We start from the raw sequence: 23,291 nt of genomic DNA, 5'->3' as shown, positions 1-23,291 counted from the left end.
TGAGGAAAATTGTTTAGATCTTGTTAACCCTTTTACTTCACCTAAAGCTGATTTTGTATTAAGTAGGATTAGAATTGTTATATTGCAGAAGGAACATCAAATTTTGAATACGCTGATTTTATTTCTTTCCTATTCTTGATTCACATTTGCTATATTACTGTCATCAATATAATCAATGCAACAGGCATAAATAATAGTTAACTTTTGGTTATGCAATCAGCATAAAATTTGTAGCTCTGGGGTTGTAGAACAGGTTTTCTGAATTAAAACAAAGAACATCGACTTGGTTCATTTTATCCAGATCCCTCACAGTGTAAGAAATGCAGAACTTCCTAAAATCTGTTATTTCACAGACTTAGGTAAAGGAAAACTGAGTTAATCTCATGTACGCTTTACTACTCAAACCTCATAATATTACTCAAAATATGTATCGAATATATATAAGATAGAATTCGTACTTCTTTTACATTGTTGTTACAACTACCAAAGCTGGCAATTTATATGCGTCTGTTGATTCTACCACCACCACCCCCTTTTTTTTTTTATTTTCCATTAATATGTATCTTAATATTTTGGATTTTATTTTTTAGGACCCATATTGGAATAGGATGAAAAAGCCTTTACACCTTTTAGAGTGTATTCATGTGTTATTGTCAGGATATGTACAAGATCCAAGCAGAGTACTTCTGAGGTAAGTGGGGCAGCTACATCGTAAGGAAGTATACAGTAGAATGTACAAAATATCCTAAAGCAGTGCACTTGAGCTATTCTCAATGTTTTTTTTGAGGGGGGTGGGAAGGGGCAAAGAATTTAGTGTTTGTTTCCACGTAGTAATTACTGAGACTCCTAATTTTAAACTAACTAGTAGAAACTTGCAGGGTTCTCCCCATAAACTGCCTCAACAAAGAGTTTTCTTCACTGAAAATTTGGGAGAAAAATACAGGATTATTTTGTAATTTTTTCAAGAATATATTTAGGAAGTAGTAAAGACAAATTTAAGGGAATCTGGAAAAAGTGGGGAAAAGTGAGAATCAAGTCTTTGTTTTGTGAATGAGACAGTGAAATCTTTCATGAAGAAAGGCTAGAAGCACAAAGGTTTCTGAATTGTAGAAAGAGAAGATAAATACGTATATAAATCTTCACAAATTGTTCTTAAAAGTTCGGTGATTAATCACTTTCTAAGACTAAAACTCAGCTTAATCCAGAACAAGAAATAATTTAGATTTGATATTAGTAAAAGACTGTAGCTAAAAGAATTGTTACATACTTGAAAAAGTTGCCAGTATATTATGGAATCTCTAGTGTTGGTAATTTTTATGAATAGACTATGAAAACTTCAGTCAGAACTATACTGTCTCAGAAACAAGGGGCAGAACTAGGCAATGTCTTCATGTCTCTTCTAACCATAAATTGCTGTAATTATGTTGGAAAATATACATGCAAATATCCTCTCTTCAAATACATTGTTTACCTCTGTCTTCCTTTTTTGGTTTTATGGTAAGCCAATTTAAGTATTATGGCTTATTAGAACCTTAAGTGAATATTGTCTACTTTTAGTATCTAAATTAACATTAATTTATGTGGATACTATGTATTAAAATCAAAATAAATTAACTTAGGGATTAAAAATAGTGATTTGCTATTAATGTTTGATATTAAAGTTACTGTATAAATTGATAATGTATACATTTGTTTGTATTTATATCTAAGTATTTGAATATTTGTCAAGTAAATAATTCACTTTGTTATTAACTGTATCATATTTTATCATACGTAATATCAGGTAAATTGTAATGATTCGTTTATTTTCCTATTACACCTCACTCACAAGCATTAAATTTAAAAAATATTTTTTTCTAATAAATAGTTAAATACTTCAAAGTAGCTGACCTATCTTGCAGATACATTATTGCATTAAAACCTGAGGCTTGCTCACTTTATATTTCAGATAAATTCTAATATATAGAAACATATAAAGGAGCTTGTTGTTATTCAATGTTTTATTCTGTTTTCTTTAAAGGCGACGATTCACAAATGTTTGCTTGGATGCTGTTAGTTGCTACCTGGTTGAACTTCAGTCTATGAGCCCGACGCTAACAGTGCAGACTACCATTGGGAATTTTAAATCACTACAGGCTAAATTAGAGCGGCTTCACTGATTAACTAATGTAATTAAAAAAAAATCGTTAGCTCAGATAAAATGAACTATAAAATAAAAGTTCAGATGTCTGCACTGAATCTCTGGAAGAACAAATGAAATGAAATTTTAAGAAAGTTGCATCTCCTGCTGCAATTATCGATTGTGTGGTCTGTATTCCTGCTCATCTAAAGGTATCTACAAATTGTAGGATGTAAATGTGACAAATTGAGTTTCTTTTGCTACTACCAATTTTTTTAATGATAGAATGCTCTTTTTTATACTGTTGAAATAAAGGACATTGTATGGTCTTTCCCTTCAGAATTAAAAATATTTGGTAAATATTTTCCTTTTTCTTTACTTGAAAGAATGGGAAAAATAAGTGTTAGAATCTACTTTATTATCTGTTTCACAAGTATCAAAACAAGACTGTTTGGTGGAAGGCAAGATGATGATAAAAGCACATGTTGGAGGAGTCATACTATAAACATGGTCATATCAGGGATTAGTGATGCACCCATAACTCTAGCTGTGTTGTATTGGCAAGTTTCAATAACAATGAGAATTGTTTCATAACTGTCACTTTCACTATGACCTATAAATAGTATGTTTGGAATGAAACTGCAGCAATTAGCAACCTGATATATACTGAAAGAACAGTATTAAAAGCCCCTCAAATTATTTTCCCTATTCCATTTTAATGAATTTGTTGAATTAAAACGAATTAAAATTGAATTAGATGAACTAAAATTAATTAAAAATGATTTTTTAATGAATTTGTTGTATCTGTTACAGTCAAATAAAGAAGTCAAGAAGTGACTTCTGTTTACTTTCTATACTTGCACACAAGCCCCAAATTCTGTATATTTAATAAAATGAGAAGCAGTTGTGCCTTATCCTGCCTACATGTTTCCCAATGTTTAAAATCTCATTCTATAAATACACGTATGTTTTGTCTCTGTTTTACTGCCATGCACTGCATATAAATGTCCAGTGACATAAACTGTGTATGCCATACACAAGAAAATAGTAGTTTATGCTGGACTTTAGTCTTCCTCAAATTTTTTCATGCAAGTAAGTCGTCAAGGAGTTTGGAGAGATTTTTCAAGGGGAAAAGAAGCAAATATATTTGTACATGCATACACAGTAGGTTAATGTAATTTTTCCAGGAAAATGAGTAGTTAATACACTTACAAGAAGTGTTCCAAAAAAAAAAAAAAAGATTATGGATTAAGGCATTTATTTTCAAGCAAGTTAACTACTTATGACCTGTACTACCCGATCTGATTATTATGCCCTAAAGTTTTGTTTAAAGTGCAGTTGTTATATTTCTTTCCCTGTCAACTGCCAGCTATGTTCTGGTGGTTTTCTGTCAGAGATTGCATGCAGGAACATACTATGTAAGTTAGAGTAATTCTGGTTTTTTACCTCTTGTTAGATCAAAATAAAGCTGAAATCTTAATATTGGCTTTTCTGTCAATGTTGAAATTCACTAGTGAAGTATTCAAATAGAGGAACTACATTCTGTCCTTGGAAAAAGAGGCATCTTTCCATATAAAACAGATGATATAGATGTTAGAAAATATTTTTTGCAGGAAGCTGTGTTTCACACCAAGCAAATCTTTTATCCTTACCCTGGTCTAGTAATTGTGGTTCTGGTTATATCCCATAAAATTGACATTCAACAACCTCATGAAGTTCAGCAAAGGCAAGTCCAGGGTCCCATGCCAAGGGAGGAATAACCCCAAGCACCAGTGCAGTGCAGGCTGGGAGTTTATCAAAAGCTGCTGGAAAGCAGCTCTGAGAAGCAGTGGGGGTGCTGGTGGACAAGTTAACCATGAGTCAGCAATGTGCCTTTGTGGTCAAGAAGGCCAATGGTATCCTGGGCTACATTTGGGAGAGTGTTGCCAGCAGGTCGAGGGAGGTAATTCTCCCACTCTACTCAGCCCTTGTGAGGCCACATCTGAGGTATTATGTCCATTTCTGGGCTCCCCAGTACAAGAGGGAAATGGACCTTCCAGAGTCCAGTGAAGGGTTGCTAAGATGATAAGAGGACTGGACCATCCCTCATACGAGAGGTTGAGAGAACCGAGTCTCTTTAGATTGGAGAAAAGACTGAGGGGAGTTCTCATTAATGCATGTAAATACCTGAAGGTAGGGTGTGTTCTAGTTAGATTCCAGGGGCTGAAGCTGGTTCAGCCCAGCAAGGATCAGACAAGAGCTCTACCTGTATATAACAAGCAAGCTTTATTATGAGCTATTTATATACATACCGACCCCAGGGTGATGACAAGGGTGACGACAAGCATGGTGCTGTCCCCAGTGATACTTAGCCTGGTCGTGATCAGCATCCTGTCAGTGTGGTAGGTGTCAACGTCTTGTGGGTGTCCCCGCGAAGGCAATGTTGTCCTTGGTTGATGTTCCTGCCCCACTGACGCAGAGCAACTTGCTGTTACAGGTTTTGCCCCTACATGCTCCCGAGCCCGGGGCAGCACACAATTAGTGGCCCCAGCCTCAGTGGAGCACTCAGCAGTCCTTGATAGACTGCTGTGATCAAGCAAAGCTGCATGGCCAGCGTGTGCTGTGTGGATGGCAGCATTGTCTCATGCCGGGTGACTTGTGGCCTGGTGCCGTATCGCTGAGCAAGCAATATGTGTCATTGCAAGGTCAGAGATTCGCCTTGCTGGTCTTACAACAATGCCTGTTTCATACTGGCCCAAACTTAACAGTTTTTAATACTAACACAGGGTATCAAGGGGACGGGGCCAGACTCTGCTGGTGCCCAGTGAGAGGATGAGGGGCAACAGGCACAAACTGAAGCACAGGAGGTTCTGGCTGAACATGAGAAGACTTTTTATTTATTGTGAGGGTGACAGAGCACTGGAACAGGTTGCCCAGAGAGGTCGCGGAGTCTCCTTCTCTGGAGATATTCAAAACCCATCTGGATGCCATCCTGTGCAATGTGCTCTGGGTGATCCTGCTCGGCAGGGGGGTTGGACTGGATCATCTCCAGAGTCCCTTCCAACCTCACCTATTCTGTGATTCTTGATGAAGATGTGGTGGTTAAGGGATGGTGGAAAGGGACTTGTTCTGAAGTGTTTTGAGGCGCAAGAGCCAGGCTGAGCAAGCGGCCTATTTAAGGGAATCAAATACATTTCCCCAAGGTGACAAGACACAAAGTACAGGGGTTCTAACTCCTCATGTTGTATTTCACCTAAATTCCCATACTTGATCAGGAGCGTTGGCTTGGCAAAGTGCCACCTTACTGCCGCCCCAAGCCGTCACCGTATGTGCAACACGACTCCGGGCTCTCCCCCCTGGGGCTGAGGCGTTGGTCAGGTATCCGCGGCCAGCTTTCTGGAGCCGACGGACATTGCTACGCCATGGAGCGACCGACGGCCCCAGTCAACGAAAGACGCGACCGCCCCTCCGCCATGTCGGCTGCCGGGGCGGTGCTGCCCGCTGGGCGGGCTCGGGCTCAGCCCCGCGCTTGCGCCCTGCGCTGTCCCGGCACCGCCTCGGCCGTTGGCGGCGGGTGAGCGCGGCCGGCCCGGGGCAGGGGGCAGCTGAGTGTGGGGGGACGTGGCTCTGCCCGCGGCGGTGGGCGCTGCATTTTGTCTGCGTCCTGAGGGCTGGGGACAGCCTCAGTGCGCCGCCCCGGGTCCGCCAAGGGTCCCCTGGGTGATGGGGTCTGCAGTGTGCCGCCCCCCGGGTCTGAGGCGGCTCCGTGGTGATTCTGGTGTCTTGCACAGAAAGGAAAACTTCATGGTTTTCCTCGCTATCGGTCTTCTTGTTAGTGCTTTCACCGAGGTGTTTTGTCTTGTGGCTTCTTTCTCTCGATTCCTTCTGAAGTATGTAACCTGTGGATAGCCAGTAAACCATGTGAGTGAAAATAGCCGTGAATAGCCAGTGAACTATAGCGTATGTGTGGGTGAAAACAGCAGTTACTGTGGAGATGCAGGTAAGGATCGGCTCTGTTTGTGTTTAGCTGGAAGCTGCTACAGTCAGGAGTTTGTGTTCTCATTCCTTATCCTTTACCCACCCACAAATACTGAAAACTTTTTTCCTTTTCTTTCAAATTCTCTCTAGGTGTGTGAAAAGGCCATTATTACACACTTATATTTTTAATTATGGTTACCTACCGGTTTTACGAGAATGGAGATTAAGCTAGATGTTCTCATCTCTACATCTATCAAACAAAGAAAACCATGGACTCGCATCTCCTGGATTGGACAGGTAAGTGTAAAGAACACTTATTAAAATAAAATTCTGCAAAGAATAGATATATTTTGATTATATAACACTTTGCATTTCTGTCTTCAAGGAGGAGGGTAAATGGGAGTTGATTTGAAAATACCATGCTTAACAGTTCTCGGAAAAAAAAGTCATTCATTTCAGTCTTCTTGGCTTGATGCTGGAGCAATTCAAGACTGCTCAGATAAACAATAAAGAGTCAGTTTTTCAAAACATGTGCCCTGTACGGAGTTTGTTGTTTTGATGGTTTTAGTTTTTCATAACTCTTTTTACAGTACATCATTGAAAACTGTGAACAATCCCCTGCTGCGTTTGTTGAAAGATGTGCTTTCTTCAGCCTTGATAAAAGGAGACTTATTTTTTTTCTTCTCTTATAATATATAATTTGAGTTCAATTATGTAACTGTTTAAGGGCCATTCTTTCTACTGAAATAGTGGCAAAAATATGACCGAATTAGACATTACAACATGAGGTAACAAGTGTCTACTCTTGCATTTGTTGGCATGTGGTACAATTGAGATACTTTGAAGAACTTCTTAGTAATGACTATAAGTCTGATTTAATAGTTTAAAATCTGTGAACCAAATACATCATCAGTGTAGGGTAATCCTAGATATGATGTTGTACTGTAAAGCAATTATACAAGCACATATGCAGGCTGGGTGGAAAAGGAATTGCAGGCAGCTCTGAGGAGGACTTGGGGAGGACAGCTGATGAGGAGCTCAACGTGAGCAGTTAGTATGTGCTTGCTGCCCAGAAATCCAGCCATGTCCTGAGCTGCATCAGAAGCAGCATGGCCAGCAGGGTGAGGGAGGTGATTGTCCCCCTCTGCTTTGAGCTCATGAGACCCCACTGGGAGTCCTGCATTCAGCTCTGGGGCCCCCAGCATGGGAAGGATGTGGGGCTTTTAGAGTGAGTCCAGAGGAAGGCTGTGAGGATGGTCAGAGGGCTGGAGCACCTCTCCTGTATAGACAGGCTGATGGAGTTGGAGTTGTTCAGCCTGGAGAACGGAAGGCTCCGGGGAGACCTTACAGCGGCCTTCCAGTACCTAAAGGGGGCCTGCAGGAAAGCTGCGGAGGGACTCCGTCAGGGAGTGGAGTGACAGAACAAGAGGGAATGGCTTTAAACTAAGAGGGTAGATTTAGATTAGACACTAGGAAGAAATTGTTTCCTGTGAGTGTGGTGAGGCCCTGGCACAGGCTGCCCAGAGAAGCTGTGGGTGCCCCATCCCTGGCAGTGCTCAAGGCCAGGCTGGATGGGGCTTTGAACAACCTGGTCTGGTGGGAGGTGTCCCTGCCCTGTAACATATTTTCTTTCTTTCCCATCAGTATTTTTCTCTAAGAGTTTTTAATGTCTGTCTGAATTACTTTGCAGGCTTACATAGAAAATGTCATTTTTAAAAAATCACTAAAAACATGAAATGCTCTTTTTTTTTTTCTTTTGTCAGGAAAAAGAGGCTGTTTTTCTTCTAGATGATAAACATATAAATGAAATTAACTTGCCATCAGGGAAAACAAAGAAAAAAATCCCTCGGCTGCAGTCACTGTTAAAAAATGTAGTTGTCTTAACAACATCAGGAAATGGTTAAGTATAGTATCTTATGTATTATAAACTCATACTATTTTATTTATAGTTGTAACACTTTGAAAAGATACAATACCTAAAGTATTTCTCAGTTTACTTTCAACTTTAGAACTGTGGCTAAAAAGCAAGGGAAATAATTTTAAGTACTTCACAATAAATGCTTCCAAACATCTCTCCCCTAATGAACACAGGTGCTTGGTTGGCAGGAATACTTACAACAGGAGAGCTATTTCTTTGGAATAAAGATCAGGACTGCTTGAAAATCATTCCAGCAATTGAAGAGTCTAGGAAGGTTGTTGCAGCAGCACAAGGTAAATGTTTCCGGTTTGTCTTTTGAAAATGTTGTAGATGCAAAATGTTTTTCCTGTTTTTATTAGGTGTTATTGCAGAAATAAAAGGCTATATTCTTATGTTGGTTTGCATTTGTATAATTTGTTTGTTAGCGAAGCTTTGAAAAATGTCCTTTTCATTACGTAAATGAAACATTTTTTTTCATTTAGAAATCTGAAAACTAATCCATTTTAAAATGCAATATATATTTTATTTATAATGATTTTCTACAGTTGATAACTAATCATTCCTTAGGTTATAAATATTTTAGAGAAGACATACATTTAAGTTAAACACTATATGCATCATTTTAAGTGTATTTTCTAGGTAGGGTTTTATGACATGCTAACTGGAGAAAATACTGTGAAGTCATATAATTTATAAATCTAGTACTATTTAAGTTGTATATCATTGTAAGTGTCATTTATTGGATATTTTAACTGATACTGTGTTACAAAGTGAAGTATTGTACAAGCAATCCGTGATTTCAGGGAACATCAATAGTGCATTTAGGAGTTGAAGGTAGTAGATAAGTAGAGTACTTGTGCATGTATTCATAGTTCTCATGAAAAGATGGATTTCAGGGAAGACCATCTCAGGAAACACCTCTAATGGATGAGTCCTACGGGAAAGATGATTCATAAAATCCATACAAATGGTCATCCCATTTGACATTACTGCTGCCAAAGGTCTACTATTAGTGATTAAGCTGGAAATGAAAGACACTTAAGGTGGCAGCTTGGATTTGTTGTGAAAGAGATTAAAATAATTTTCCTGTTCTTTTTACTTTTTTAATCTAAATCCAGCAGAAGAGCAAAAATTATTCTGGCACGTTGTTGTTTTTTCTAGAGCGTTTGATGAGATTGTACTTGTATGTGTCCGGAGATGGCAGAAAGGCGCTGTTAACTACTCCTACAGCATGTGTCTTTCTATGGGAGAGCACAGAACATGAAAATGAACCCTCTTATAAAAGTTCTTCTGGGCGTTGGACACAAATTTTGCCTGATGAATCAGTGATGTTACCTTCTACTGAAGAAAAAGAAATTGGAGTGCATGCTGCTTTCGTACAAAATGAGGTAAAAAATGGGACCTGAACTGATCATGTAATTTCCTAAATAAATTTGAGCCACAAAAGCTACAGTAAGCAATGTCTGCCTCTTTGTTGTTTGTAGGCTTAATCATTCAGTTTGTAAGAGATTTAATAGCAACATAAAAACAGCCATACTGAATCAGATCAAAGTTCATCTAGCCCCATATGTTCTTGCCTGCCTTAAATTCCTCGAATTTCTAAATGACAGCATTATGTTGTAATTTGGATAACTACTGAGCTAAATATATGAGTAATCATGTACAACCACGATTTAGACTTTGTTTTGTCTTTTTTTTTTTCCCCACAGATACTGGGTGATTGCTGTTTGTGCTCATTTGTGTTTTACTCTGAAGAGTGTTTGGTACTCACATTTTTGATTCTGCGATGGCATGAATATAGCTTTAAATATGTTAGGTATGTTCAAAGTTATTTGAAGTTGCATTAGCTTAAGAGGAAGGTTTTACTATGAAATACTTTACAATGGGTTTTCAAAGCTGCATGTGAACATGTATTTATATTGAGGTAAAATTAGCTTATGTAATCTCTCGTGTTTTCTGTCATGTTTTGAATCTTCTTACTCTTTTATTTACAACAGTTGATTTCCATTTTCAAACTCTGAATAATCCTGTGTTGGATGACATTATACTGTCTGAGGAGGCTGTTCCTGGCTAGAATGCGGGTGTCTTAATTCTGTGGCGTGCATCTCTCTATTTATTTTCATGTTCTGTACATATAGTCAAAACTTTTGACCCATAAAAATCATTCTCATCACTGGGACATAAATTTAAATTCATATAAATACTTCTAATTTGTAAGGTTTCTGAAGAAAACTAGTGGGCTTTTTTATTGTACGTTTCATATGTCTTTGTCTTGCGTGGTTTCTTGTATGATATATAAGTCATTCCATTCAGCATAACTGAATTATCTCTCTTTTTTGTGGTCTTTTTTGGTATTCAGTTCTTTGCCATACCAGATCCACTGGGTACAGCAGACTTGTTCTCTTGTTAATTTGATTCCTCAGTGTGTATCTGTAAAGTCAAGAGGAGCTTTGCTATCTGCATTTGCAAGAGATGGACTGTTACTTGCAGTAGCTGTTAACCAAAATGATCCAAAGGTATGAATGACAGACAGTATGTCACTGAAGTTAGTAGTTCAGTTTGCATGAAGTCTGGTAACAAGGATTTAATAACACGTTTTAGAACTCATTTTCAGCGTAAATTTCAGCGTAAATTTTCAGCTCCTACAGGAGCAAGTCCATATTGCTACACGTGATTATATTGATATCCATAGCTAAGAAATTCTGCCACAACTTTTTGAATGTTGTTGTTCAGTTGAGAAATCCATGACATCTCTTATCTCTAATCTCCAAGAAATACAATAATAAAGAAATTAAAGTAAGTTACTGCATTGTGTCTGTAAAGATTATGGATGATTCTCACTCAGGCTTCAGCCTAAAATGTACAGGAGGTTATGACCTCACTTTATAATGTTACTCCTTCTAACAAATCAGAGGCCAAATCCTAATGCAGTTTTTAGTGTTAGTGGTAACAGGGAAATTGACCAGTTTACTTAGTGTACAAGGATGTTTTGATGCTGTCCTTAAAAGCTCCAGTTATTCACCAACATTACTGGAGAAGAATAATTTTACTTTAAGGGTTTTAGATAAAATATTAAAAGGAATATCTAAATATATGTTTGGTATGTAATAATCCTTAAGTATTTTTCGAATATAGAAATGGGCATAGAAACTAATAAATACTCTTAACTACTAAAAAATATCGAAGTGCAAGTCACTTTCATATGGAGTAATGTTTCCAGGATATCAAATATAATGCATAACACGCTAGTAGAAATTACTTTTACAATATTGACGTTTTGATACAAACATTAACAGTTTATTTACATGTGCTTTTTTTCATTCTAGGCAACTCAGATTTTGTTTTTAAACACCCTGAATTTTGTAACTGTTTCGGGTAGCCTTAAAGGTTGTAGTAGCAGGAGTAGCACCGTTCCATCCAAGTTTATTAGGTCAGTAATTGATGTTTCTGCAGTTGTCTTTTTTGTTTTTGTTGTTCATTGTTATTGTTTTTCTTGGAGGGGGGCGGTTTTGTTTTGTGTTTTTTGTTTAAATAAAGTTAACCTAATGTTTGGTACAGAGATTTGACAGAAAATATCTCTCCTTCCCAATATAGATCCTACTGGGTCAGTGATATGAGTTGGACTGCTGATAGCCTTTTCTTGGCTTGCATGTTAAAACGTGGGTCTTTGATTTTATTGACTTGTATGGGTGAATTGCTGACCTTGATTACTTCTGGCTGCTCTGTAGAATTTGGACCAGCAGAATTTATTCCGTTTCACCCACTAATAACATACAGGTAAAAGGGTTTGAAAATGTTTATACATCCTTGTCTTATGATTATATCTTATTTTCATACATACCTTTTTTTTTTTTTTTTTTTACAAATTTAAGCTTCATCTTTCAAGTTCAGTCTTTTGATTTTCATGTGTCTTTTCAATGTTTCTCATTCATAGTTGTATTTCTTGTAATGGGTTTGTTATAATGAAAATTGGTATTGTGATAGCATAAGTATACATTGTTTGACTTTTTTTTAGTGTTTGGATTTAGTAATTAAAAATAGCATGTTTTTATGATGTAGGAAGAAACTAAATTTACACAAATATTAAAATTATACACTTGTTTTAATCCAGTCATATTTCTTTATTCACTGTTTAATTTTACTTACAGAACTTTATCATGTTTCTGTTTCAGATCTTGTAAATAACATATCTGTGTGGACAAAAACTAGTTAGATGTTCAATTTTTGGAGTACCCCTGCTGTTAATGCTTTTGTAGCATAAGTTGAAAGTTACAAAAAGTAATACATTCTGAATACTTAGAAGAAACAAACCAGAATCTAAACATTACTATATTGAATATGTGTGTTACATGTATATATACATATATATGCATACATGTGTATATATATATATATATAACACATTCAATAGGTGTATATTCAATATATATATATGTAACTACTACATATATATATATATCCTACTATTACTACTGAGTGACTAAACCTGGATAGCATGTAAATGTAGTGCATTATACCTTCTAACACTGTCTGGTTGAGAAATCAGATAGTAAAATGTATTAAAATATGTCAGTTAGGGTTTATTATTGAATATCTGCAGCTACTTTGTTTTCAAATAATCTACTCAAGTTTGGACTACTAAGATACAGAAAAAGAACAGTAATTTTACCCAGTATTTCAAAGTATTACGGGTTTAGCATTACAGGACATACAGAACAGTTTTCCAGAACTCCGTAAGGATTTATTTTTTGTAAGAAAAGACTTTGTAAGACCTCTTTTGTTAAAGAAGACTTATTTGTTGATTTAAAATCTTTGTGTTGAATGTCTGAACTGATTCAGATCTTGAGGGATTTTTTGGTTTTCGTATGTGACTATTAGAGGTTGAATAGGATTTCATGTTCAAATGCTTGTCATAGACTGCAAGACCTAAGTAAGAGAGTGCGATATAGAGATTTAAATTCAAAGTGGGGAAAATGTGTAATATTTATTAACAACATAATATGGAAATATTGAAAGCTGTTTTATTTTTCTAAAATTCACAAAATCACAACTGCAGAAAAACAGTGGCATTTTGCAAGCACAAACAGTGTTACGCAAAGTTTGCTTATCTTGAGAAAATTTAGACACTTCCTTAAAACTCTGAATGGGGCCATTGGGATGGTAGTGGAGTGGTATAAAATGTTCTAAAGTTATTTCTTCTCTATTTTATTCATGATTACCATATGTGATATTTGCATCTTATTTTTTGGTATGTCTTTCAGACAACACCACTCATTGTGCCAAGACTCTAGTCAGACTCTTGGTTCTTCAGCCTCTGAAAGTGACCTTATGAGACAGAGATTCTCTGTTGCTTCACACTCAAGATTACCCTACCTCATTGTCTCTGATGGATACATGATAACAGTGCTAAGACTTCCTAACAATCTTTCACCAGCAGGATTTTTAAGATCCCTTTTGCTTGACTCAACCCAACGGCTGGAAAATGTCCGAAAGAATTTAGTGAACTCCAAGGTAGGGTTATGGATATTTGTGTGCTTTAAGTAAAATAAAACTTCTTACATATAAAAATGCACCTTTTCAAACAGAGTACCTCAATTTATTGTGAAATTAATGTAAATCCTTTTGAAGTAGGAAGCAGTTTTGAGAATGGCGTTGAACTGAAAAACACCAAATATATAGTTTTATTTGAAACTTTATTCCTGTGAAGTCTGGGTAGCATTTCAGTAAAATGTAGTAAAGGACATGGACATAGCCTTAACTGTTACTGTATATTCTTTCTGAATCTGTGATAGAATGGGGTGGATTTCTCTACAGAGTTGCTTCAGAGCATTGACTGGTATTGTGCCACTCTGACCAACTCATCTTTTCGGAATGATGCAGAAATTATTCTGTAAAACCACTGTCTCTCTAGGTAGGTGTTGTTCTAAAGCAGTCAGCAGCAGTCCCAACGGTGCTGTCTGAATTTATATTAGGCCCTTAACTGATGTTGTTGGCTAAGGCTTGTTAAAAGTTTATGGGTTTATTTTTCTATCACTTCTCAATAGAGCTAAGTCTGGGAAAATGGAAACCTTTGAAGGAAAAGGTTTTGCAAGTGTTACCAACCACCCAGCTCCTTAAGAAAATAGGTATTGAGAATTTTTGTGTATGCCATTGGAATACCACTTGTCTTCAAATGGCTATCGGTTTGTCTTTGTTTGTTTTTTGTTTTGTTTTTTTTTGAGAAATGGGATATTCTGGTATTTACGTATAAACCAGGAGAGTGGGCAAGAATTTGAGGCAACATTGAAAGATATGTTGCTGTTAAGAATGCAAGAAGGGCCTAAATACTAGCAAACTTGTAGGATCATTTGAGGGATCAAGAAAGCAGGTTCGTTCAGCATGAAGAAATAGAGTTGTCAAATACTGAGCAAATTCAGAGTTCCAAAGCATGGCCAAATGATAGTTTGTTTCTATGCGAATGTATACCTGCTAACCTGTTCTTCCTTTCTGTCTGGGACTTTAAAGCTGAAGCTTTTTACATAAGAGACCAATTTCCTTGTTTTATTTACCAAGTATCTGGTTTGATTTTGCTAGACACAAATAATGATTTGCATTGTTATTGTTTCTTTTAGTCTAAAGGGAGATATCTGCATATACGGTCACTGTTGTCGTTAAAAGCTAGCCTTTTAAAACACACTCAAAATCATAACTCCATCAATCCCAACATTCCAAAATTTCTGGAAGAGGACACAACGGAAATGAGTGAGAAAACTGTGGACTTACTGGTACTTAATAGCATTTTTCCACTTATAATTATACAATTTATTTACTTTTAAGATATTCTAAATTAAAAGGTGTTGCTTCACTATATTAAAAGGTGTATAGCTTCACTATATTAAAAAAAAAGTATCGCACTATAAGGTATATTAATAGAAAGTATAATATTATTATCCTAAGAATGTAAGCTATTTATCCTCAATTTTAGAGGATTCAAAAAATCTGTATATCTCTTTTGGAAGAACGGCACAGTAACTTTGATCACAGAACAGTCTTCCGATTCCATTTCACGCCTTTGGTTTTTTTGTTTGTTCTTTGTAGTTTTGGAGCTTTTGTTGAGTGGCTTTTATATTTTACAAATATCTGGCAAATACTCCTCCTCAAACTCTTTGCTTAATAAAGGACAGGTGTTTATTTTTTGATTTAGACACTCTTGCAGTCCCTATAGCGTAAGTGATTTTTTTTGTTAGGGAGTACAATTTCTACCTGCACAACTATTCCAAATAACCGTATTTAATTTGAGCTCTAGGTGAAACTGATAATGAAGTAAACATATTAGCAATTAAGTGAGTTACTTAAGAATAAAAGTTCCATTTGTGAAACTCATTAAATGGTAGGTTGCAGACCAAGCTCTGGCAATAGGCTTGAATTAAACTGTTGTCTTTTTTTTTCTTTCCTGGTTTAGGATTATGAAGAAGAATCAGATGATGAAAAACATTTTCATAATAGCTCTTCCAGCTATGTTAGCCAAAGAATCACCTCATTTATTGGTAAAGCTGATCAAGGCCACTTAGAATTTGCATCAATGTTTGATACTATTCATGCAAAAGACAATGCTGAAGAGAAAGATAACTTATCAGTGGAACTGCATTCCATACAGAAAAATCTCCTTGCTGCTTGGCAGATAGGTGTTTCAAAAAATATGCAAGAGAAGGATACTTTCCTGAATTATACAGTAAGCTGCATTACCCATTTTTTCAACATTCTTCAGTTTGTGAAGTGTTCTCTGCTAAATCAGGATGCGCTTTTATGCAAGTCCGTGAAGAATACTCAGTGGATTCATTGTGTTTTAAAATATTTTCAACAGTACTTAACTGTCTTGCACTGGCATTCAAGAGCCAGTCTTACTGGGCATGTGGCAAAGCTGACATTGCAAACTTTAAAGCTGTTGCTCGTTCAGCAACAAGATCTGTTGTTCTCCAAAAACCTTTTTGCATGCTTCTGTCTTTTGAAGATGGTTTCTAACACTCTAAGTAGCGTATGCGTACCACAGTATGAGAATTTTTTTGCATCTCCTGGTGTTCATAGTGTTGTGGAGCTTGACTCGCTTGTTGTACCTATTTTCCTACTTCTTGATGACAGTGCGACTCAGAAATTCAGCTCACTGAAATCTCTGCTTAGAGAGCTTCCTCAAGCAGTAAACTACGATGAAAAAACAGAAAAAAGGTATGAATTAGCTGCTTTGCCTGGAAAAAGTGTTGTAACAGCTATTTTATTTTTTTAAATATACAGTAATTGCAACATCCTTTTGTTTCTTTTATAGCTCACTCCATGGAAAAGCATGGTAATCTATTAAAGCATGCAGATGGGGGCTCAAACCTGTAGTTGAATATAGTTCAGTTACACTAACTTAACTAATAACTTTCAGTTGGTTCAGAGATAAATGGTGGGGTAACAGCTTGCACCAGATTTTACAATTCATGTTGTTTTTACTGCATTATGTCCATTCCCTCCCCTTCCAAGCAGAAGTTCTGAATTCCGTGGAGCCAAAAGGTGGCTCATATGCAGTATATCTATAACATGTATTTAGTCAGCAAACTTTGGATGTGATTAAATATATATGGTGGCCTGGAGCAAGAAGCAAAACTGCAGTATGTGGAAACATTGAACTATCAGCATTTCTGCTTCGAAGTTTTACACATAGGCTTGAAAGAAACTTTCCTCTTACTACAGTGGAATATATTTCTTCAATAAGCTGAAAATATAATGTTAGGTTCATTGTAAATTTGATAGGCAATTGTCTCTTACATGATGATCCACATTCTGGGTTAGTTGTGCTCCAGGTATTGAGCGGTGCATTTATTAATGTGACTGGCTATGCACACATTAGTATTGGAAGCAGAAGTGCTAGAGAACAAGATGCAGGTGTATTACGGTTTTGTGTAAGCTTTCTTAGGACTGTGGCAATGCGTATTTGGTTGTTATTGGCAAGTTTATTACCTATCTGAGCTGGTACACTTAATAGTACTGTGCTAGGCTGCAGGGACTTGTTAGCCCTAGGTTCGTTCTCTGCAGTCAGCTTTCCCCTGACTTCATTTTTCTGTTATGCTTACTTACATCGTGTATATTTCATCAATCTTCTTTACAGAGTCACTGATAATCTGTTCTGAGATTTATCTGGGTTATTTCTTTTCCCTATTGTTTGGATAGCCAGGGATTCACTTTGAAGATGGTGTTTGGGTACTTGAAGGATCCTAATTCTGCTGAATTTTCATAAACATAGCAATGTTTATTGATCAAAAAACAAAACCCAGGGCAAAATGTGTTTATTTTTCCCATTGTTGCAGTGTGGAAAATAGTTGTTAACATAAAACATAATTGTGTTTTTAAATTCATAATGCAAAACAAAAAAAAATAAATTGAACTGCTTTGTCTTCTTTTCATATTTTACTTATTGAGCTACAGGTTGGTTGTACTATGGCGACTATTGTATAAGAAAGTGGTTTGGTATCAGATGCAGCTGAACAGCAAAGCATACAAGAATGCAGAAGAGTCTGTTGTCTCATTGCTCTTAAGTCATATACAAGCAACTCTCCAGTCTTCAGGAGTGGCCTTAGAACGACATTTGAAGATTAATTCTGTAGCTGGTTAGTACTTTGTAAAGAACTACAACTGTTAGGTAGTTGCACAGTTAACTGAACACTAGAAAATTAGGTCCAGCTTAATGAGAGTCAGTAACTGTCCACCAAATTAAAAAATAAGTTAGCGTTGGGCTTCTCTTAAAATTTGGTTAGAACTCTTCTAAATACTTCATGTCTACACTTGTACATACTATACTTGTGTTATCCTATACAGCTTGTTGAGCTAACTAAAAAAACTATTAATTTTGCTTTGAATCATGAGCTAGAGAATATGAAAGAAAGATCTGAATCCTGCTCTGTTTTATTTCTTCTGAGGTAGATTGGCATCACAATGCTTATCTTGACTGGATTTCTGTTTAGAAGTCGTGCTCAGTCTGTGTGAACACTGTGGGCATGAACACATCATGTACATAAATGCAGTCAGCCTCAACTAAGCATCATTAATGTAGCATAATGGACTTAATCTAACATATTTATTTTGCAAAAAGTATATGGCTGTAGCTTAATTTCCTATGCACTTGTGTCTGGTGCTCTATCTTCCACACTGTGTGTGTGTGTGTGTGTGTATATATATATATATTTTTTGTAAATCATACTGCAGTAATTGTGTGTTTGCAAATGTAAAACTGTAACTATGTAGAGCTTTTAGTGTATTGATATGTGATTTTTTTTAAAGGTGAGGAGAAGTTCCTTTTAGGCTCATACAGAGAATCTGTGGATGTTTGGAAAAGATCTCTTTGTGAAATCAAGGCAAAGGGTAAGGGATAAAATATTTTCTTGATGGGGGAAGGGTAGAGTGTGTATGATTACTTTGTGTAGTTATTTGTGATTCTCTGTTGCCTTGTCAAAAAAGAAGGCAAAAAAGATGAAGGATGCATGTTTGAAATTAAGCTGGAGATTGAATAGACAACAGCCAAAACTTATGTTTGATTGTTCCTTGAGAAAAGCCTATACATTTCTACATTGATATCAGAGTTCTCTTGTGACTGTAAAGTACTTGGTACAGGAAGGATACATTGTGCAGAAAGAACTCAGGATACTGGAAGACTAGTGGATCTCCAAGCAATTTCTTTGTACTTTAGGCATCTCTTCTGTAAAGGCTAGACTACCTCGAGCTGTCCTGTTTGTCTGTCTTAAGTTATACGCTATAGTATTTTGAAAACTGTCATATCTCTTTAAGTGAAACCATTATGGATTACAGTTAACCCACTAGTAACTTAGAGGTTGACAGAGGATTGTATCTCCTAAAACAGCTGCTCCTGATTTCTTCTACTCAGCTTCTCAGAGTAGGTATTTGTGTAGATACCTTTCTGGAGTAGGAGGAACTTGTACTTTCAGATTTGCTCTCTCTGTTTTCTGTGTTTGTTTCCTTGTCTAATGACTTTCCTTCTCTTTTAATGCAGGAGGAAAAAGAGCATGTTTTCTTCAGACTAGATACTACCTTGCTATACTGTTCTGCCATCTGTATCACTATAACTTGTGTGAGGCTCAGGGACTCTGTGATCATCTAGTACAAGAGATTCTGAGGCGATCACAGGTCTCAGTGAAGGAGATGGAAAAATTTTCTGGTATGTTTGTATTGCATAAAACTGAATGTGTATGTTGATACTGTTTGAGTAACCTAGTATCTGATTTATATGCCATCACACACACACTTGACATCATGCTTTTCTCTTTACACTGGAGTGAAGCTGATGTCAGACTGATTTCTGTTTTAAGTGACCTTAGAGATCTTTTTCAGATTCTCAGATGCCCTTTCATCTGTATGTGTTGGAGTAAGCATTCAGGCAGCTTTCAATGTACAATTGATAGTGAGAACTTGTCCTGTTTAAATATCTCTAGATTCAAATCTGCTTAAGGAAAGTCTTTGGATAAGAAAAGTAACAGGGAAATGATGTGATATTGATTCTGTACTTTTATGATACAGTATGGTGAAGTAGTTGATTTAAGATCGGTGAACAGTTGATAGGGGATTTTTTTTTTTTTGAAAAGTTTTGTGTTGTTTTTCTCCAAAGTCATAACGGCATCTAAATTTCCAAATGTAAACAGTATTTTGACTCAGTTCTGGTCTAAATTTTGATATTAGAGGTCCATTTCTCATCATTAGAACCCTAATATAAAAGTCTTTTAATATAACGTGTAATTAGTGAAGAAGATTTAGCTATATCCTAAAAAATTGTCAATAAATTTAATATCATATTTTTAGTAGTAAAAAATATATAGAATTTGATTAAGCAATTTTAGTGTTCAAATTTAAAATAATTTTCCTCAAATGTTCAAATTTGACATCTGTTTTTTTTAGACACCAGGTATTCTCAGCATGAACTGTGGATGATAACCAATGTTCATACTGAAACTGCTATGGCTGTGATTCGATCCATGGCACGATTCATGGCTGCTTATTTCACAAATCAGCTGCTCTATATCTTTCCACCCCACAATGTTAACATCCTACATCCACTCCACATCGAAACAGGTATTTTTCTTAAAAGCAGTTTAATTTTCTGTGTTTAACTCTTATCATTTTTTCTTGTTTATGTCAGTGTTGTCTATTGTGCTTCAACTTGGTGATTGATGGTTTCAACATTATTAATTGTAAAGATAAAATTATTTTTCCAGATATTTTTTTGTCGAGGAAAATGTGTGTCTCTGTGTGAGATTAATTTTTCATTTCTTGATTATTGATAATTTGCTATTTAAAGTTAATAGTTTGTGGGCAACTGATTTATGTAAACCATAGGTTTTTGTTGGTTTGGCTTTTTATATCTTTTTTCTGTGCTTTGAAGCAAATTATCAAAGTGTGATACTAGATTAGGCAAAAGGATGATGGGATGAGTTGTTTTTTTCTCACCCAAATTAAGCAACATTAGAATTTCATGGTTCTTAATACTACTTTTGCCTAGACCTATGGCTCTGACTGACTTTGATACTCACAAAAATGGGAGAAAAGCAGCACTTAAAATACTCAAATTGAATCTGTGGTTTGGTGTGTCTCGAACTGAAAAGCCACCAAAAAAAAAACAACCACATTTTTTGCTTATTCAGCAACCTCTTGGAAGTCAAAATGCTTCTGACACCGGGACAAGTTGTAATGCCAAGCTAGTATGTCACTGAACCCAAGCAGTAGTTGTTAGTTTAAGTCCTGCTTTCAGTATTTTTCTGAGAATGACTATTCATCAAAGTCAGTGGCTTATTTTTTTACTGCAAAAGATTCTGTTTAAAGAGTTGGGTTATTAGGAAATTTTTCATAGGATCACAGAATGTTTGAGGTTGGAAAATATCTATGAAGGTCATCTTGTCCAACCCCCCTGCTCAAGCAGGTCCACCTAGAGCTGTTTGCTCAGGACCATGTCCAGATGGCTTTTGAAGATCTCCAAGGAGGGAGAGTTCACAGAATCATCTAGGTTGGAAGAGACCTCCAAGATCACCGAGTCCAACCTCTGACCTAACAATAACAAGGTCTCCACTAAACCATAGCACTAAGCTCTACATCTAAACGCCTTTTAAAGACCTCTAGGGATGGTGACTCAACCACTTCCCTGGGCAGCCCATTCCAATGCCTAACAACCCTTTCAGTAAAGACGTTCTTCCTAATATCCAACATAAACCTCCCCTGGCGCAACTTTAGCCCATTCCTCCTCGTCCTGTCACCAGGCACGTGGGAGAACAGACCAACCCCCACCTCACTACAGCCTCCTTTAAGGTACCTGGACGGAGCGATAAGGTCGCCCCTGAGCCTCCTCTTCTCCAGGCTGAACAAGCCCAGCTCCCTCAGCCGCTCCTCGTAAGACTTGTTCTCCAGACCCCTCACCAGCTTCGTTGCCCTTCTCTGGACTCTCTCGAGCACCTCCATGTCCTTCTTGTAGCAAAGGGCCCAAAACTGAACACAGTACTCAAGGTGCAGCCTCACCAGAGCCGAGTACTGCTCTGGGCAACCTGTGCCAGTGCTCTGTCACACTTGCAGTTAAAAGGTGTTTCCTGATATTCACATGGAATCTTTTGTGTTGCAGTTTTTACCATTTGTCTCTTGTCCTATCACTGGGCACCAGTGACTGTTCTTTGCCCCCTTCTTTCACATATTTATAGACGTAGATAAGTTCTGAGTCTGCTCCTACTCTTCACAGAGTCACAGAATGGCTGAGGTTGGAAGGGACTCTGAAGACCATCCAGTCCAACCCCCCTGCTGAGCAGGATCACCTAGAGCACATTGCACAGGATGGCATCTAGGCGGGTTTTGAATATCTCCAGAGAAGGAGACTTCACAACCTCTCTGGACAACCTGTTCCAGTGCTCTGTCACCCTCACAGTAAAGAAATGCCCTCTCATATTCAGCCAAAACTTCCTTTGCTTCATTTTGTGCCTGTTGCCTCTTGTCCTGTTGCTGGGCACAACTGGAAAGAGACTGGTTCCATCCTCTCAACACCCTCCCCTCAGATATTTATACACATTAATGAGGTCTCCCCTCAGTCTTCTCTTCTCCAGGCTAAACAGGCCCAGCTCTCTCAGCCTGTCCTCGTACAACAGGTGCTTCAGTCCTCTCGTCATCTTCGTAGTCCTCCTCTGGACTCTCTCCAGTAGTTCGATGTCCCTCTTGTGCTGGGGAGCCCAGAACTGGACACAATACTCTGGGTATGGCCTCACCAGGGCCGAGCAGAGGGGGAGGATCACCTCCTTTGAGCTGCTGGCAACACTTTTCTGAATGCAGCCCCAGATACCATTGGCCTTCTTGGCCACAAGGGCACATTGCTGGCTCATGGTCAACCTGCTGTCCACCAGGACTCCCAGGTCTCTCTCTGCAGAGCAGCTCTCCAGCAGGTCAGCCCCCAGCTGTACGGGTGCCCTGTACCCCACACTTGCCTGTGTTGAACTTCATGCGTTCCTCTCAGCCCATCTCTCCAGGCTGTTGAGGTCCCTCTGAATGGCAGCACAGTCCTCTGAAGCGTCAGCCACTTTTCCCATTATTATTTACCTAGATAATGTTACAGCCTCAACAGTAAACAGGTGGAAGATGCAACTTAGTCCTTAGAGTTAATGTTGATTGGCATCTTACCAAGCAAACCATTAAATAAAGCCTTGGAAAACAAGTTTAATCCTCAGGAAACAAAATGGTTCTAAACTTGTTTTCATTTTTTTTTCTCAGTAAACTCTCTTAAAATAATTTGCTGTTTTTTCCTAAAAATGAATTGTATTTTTTTATCCTCTGCAGTAAAAACCGTAGTGAGTAGGACATCGAGGCCCTGGAGCGTGTCCAGAGAAGGGCTACGAAGCTGGTGAAGGGCCTGGAACACAAGTCCTGTGAGGAGTGGCTGGAGGGAACTGGGGCTGTTTAGTCAGGAGAAGGGGAGGCTCAGGGGAGACCTCATTGCTCTCTACAACTCCCTGAAAGGAAGTTGTGGGTAGCTGGGGGTCAGCCTCTTCTCACAGGTAACTGACATGACAGTGATAGGACATGAAGAAATGGCCTCGAGTAGCGCTAGAGGAGGTTCAGGTTGGAAATTAGGAAACATTTCTTCTCAGAAGGAGCATTCAGGCATTGGAACAGGTTGTCCAGGGAAGTGGTGGAATCACCATCCTTGGGGGTGTTTAGGGAAAGGTTGGATGTGGTGTTTAGGGACATGGTTTATCAGGTGATATTGGTAGTTGGGTGATGGTTGGACCAGATCATCTTGAAGGTCATTTC

The 23,291-nt window shown here is 37.7% G+C and overlaps 2 protein-coding genes across 6 annotated transcripts in view; both read left to right on the top strand.

The window, feature by feature from the left end:
* The window catches only part of NUP155 (nucleoporin 155), a 30,707-nt gene extending 27,674 nt beyond the window's left edge, over positions 1-3,033 (top strand). The window contains exons 34-35 of the mRNA XM_080572867.1: positions 591-691; positions 2,021-3,033. Of these exons, the coding sequence (XP_080428993.1) occupies positions 591-691; positions 2,021-2,159 (240 nt within the window). The 3' untranslated portion in view covers positions 2,160-3,033. The remainder of the gene's footprint in view (positions 1-590; positions 692-2,020) is intronic.
* Positions 3,034-5,008: 1,975 nt separating this feature from the next.
* CPLANE1 (ciliogenesis and planar polarity effector complex subunit 1) overlaps positions 5,009-23,291 on the top strand; it is a 63,881-nt gene continuing 45,598 nt past the window's right edge. For 3 of the 5 annotated variants that reach the window (XM_080572857.1, XM_080572856.1, XM_080572853.1), the window contains exons 1-16: positions 5,679-6,098; positions 6,227-6,373; positions 7,840-7,975; positions 8,168-8,287; positions 9,156-9,382; positions 9,704-9,810; positions 10,354-10,510; positions 11,321-11,424; positions 11,589-11,771; positions 13,256-13,505; positions 14,606-14,758; positions 15,436-16,196; positions 17,436-17,617; positions 18,288-18,368; positions 19,015-19,179; positions 19,914-20,087. In XM_080572857.1, coding sequence (XP_080428983.1) covers positions 6,293-6,373; positions 7,840-7,975; positions 8,168-8,287; positions 9,156-9,382; positions 9,704-9,810; positions 10,354-10,510; positions 11,321-11,424; positions 11,589-11,771; positions 13,256-13,505; positions 14,606-14,758; positions 15,436-16,196; positions 17,436-17,617; positions 18,288-18,368; positions 19,015-19,179; positions 19,914-20,087 — 2,881 coding nt within the window. In that variant the 5' untranslated portion in view covers positions 5,679-6,098; positions 6,227-6,292. The other 2 variants (XM_080572854.1, XM_080572855.1) reach the window with 2 other exon arrangements.

Source organism: Anser brachyrhynchus (genome assembly GCF_964034855.1).
Source record: "Anser brachyrhynchus genome assembly, chromosome: Z".
Classification (NCBI taxonomy): Eukaryota; Metazoa; Chordata; class Aves; order Anseriformes; family Anatidae; genus Anser; species Anser brachyrhynchus.
The sequence above is the reverse complement of the archived record's forward strand: the minus strand, read 5'-3'. Positions and strand labels throughout refer to the sequence as shown.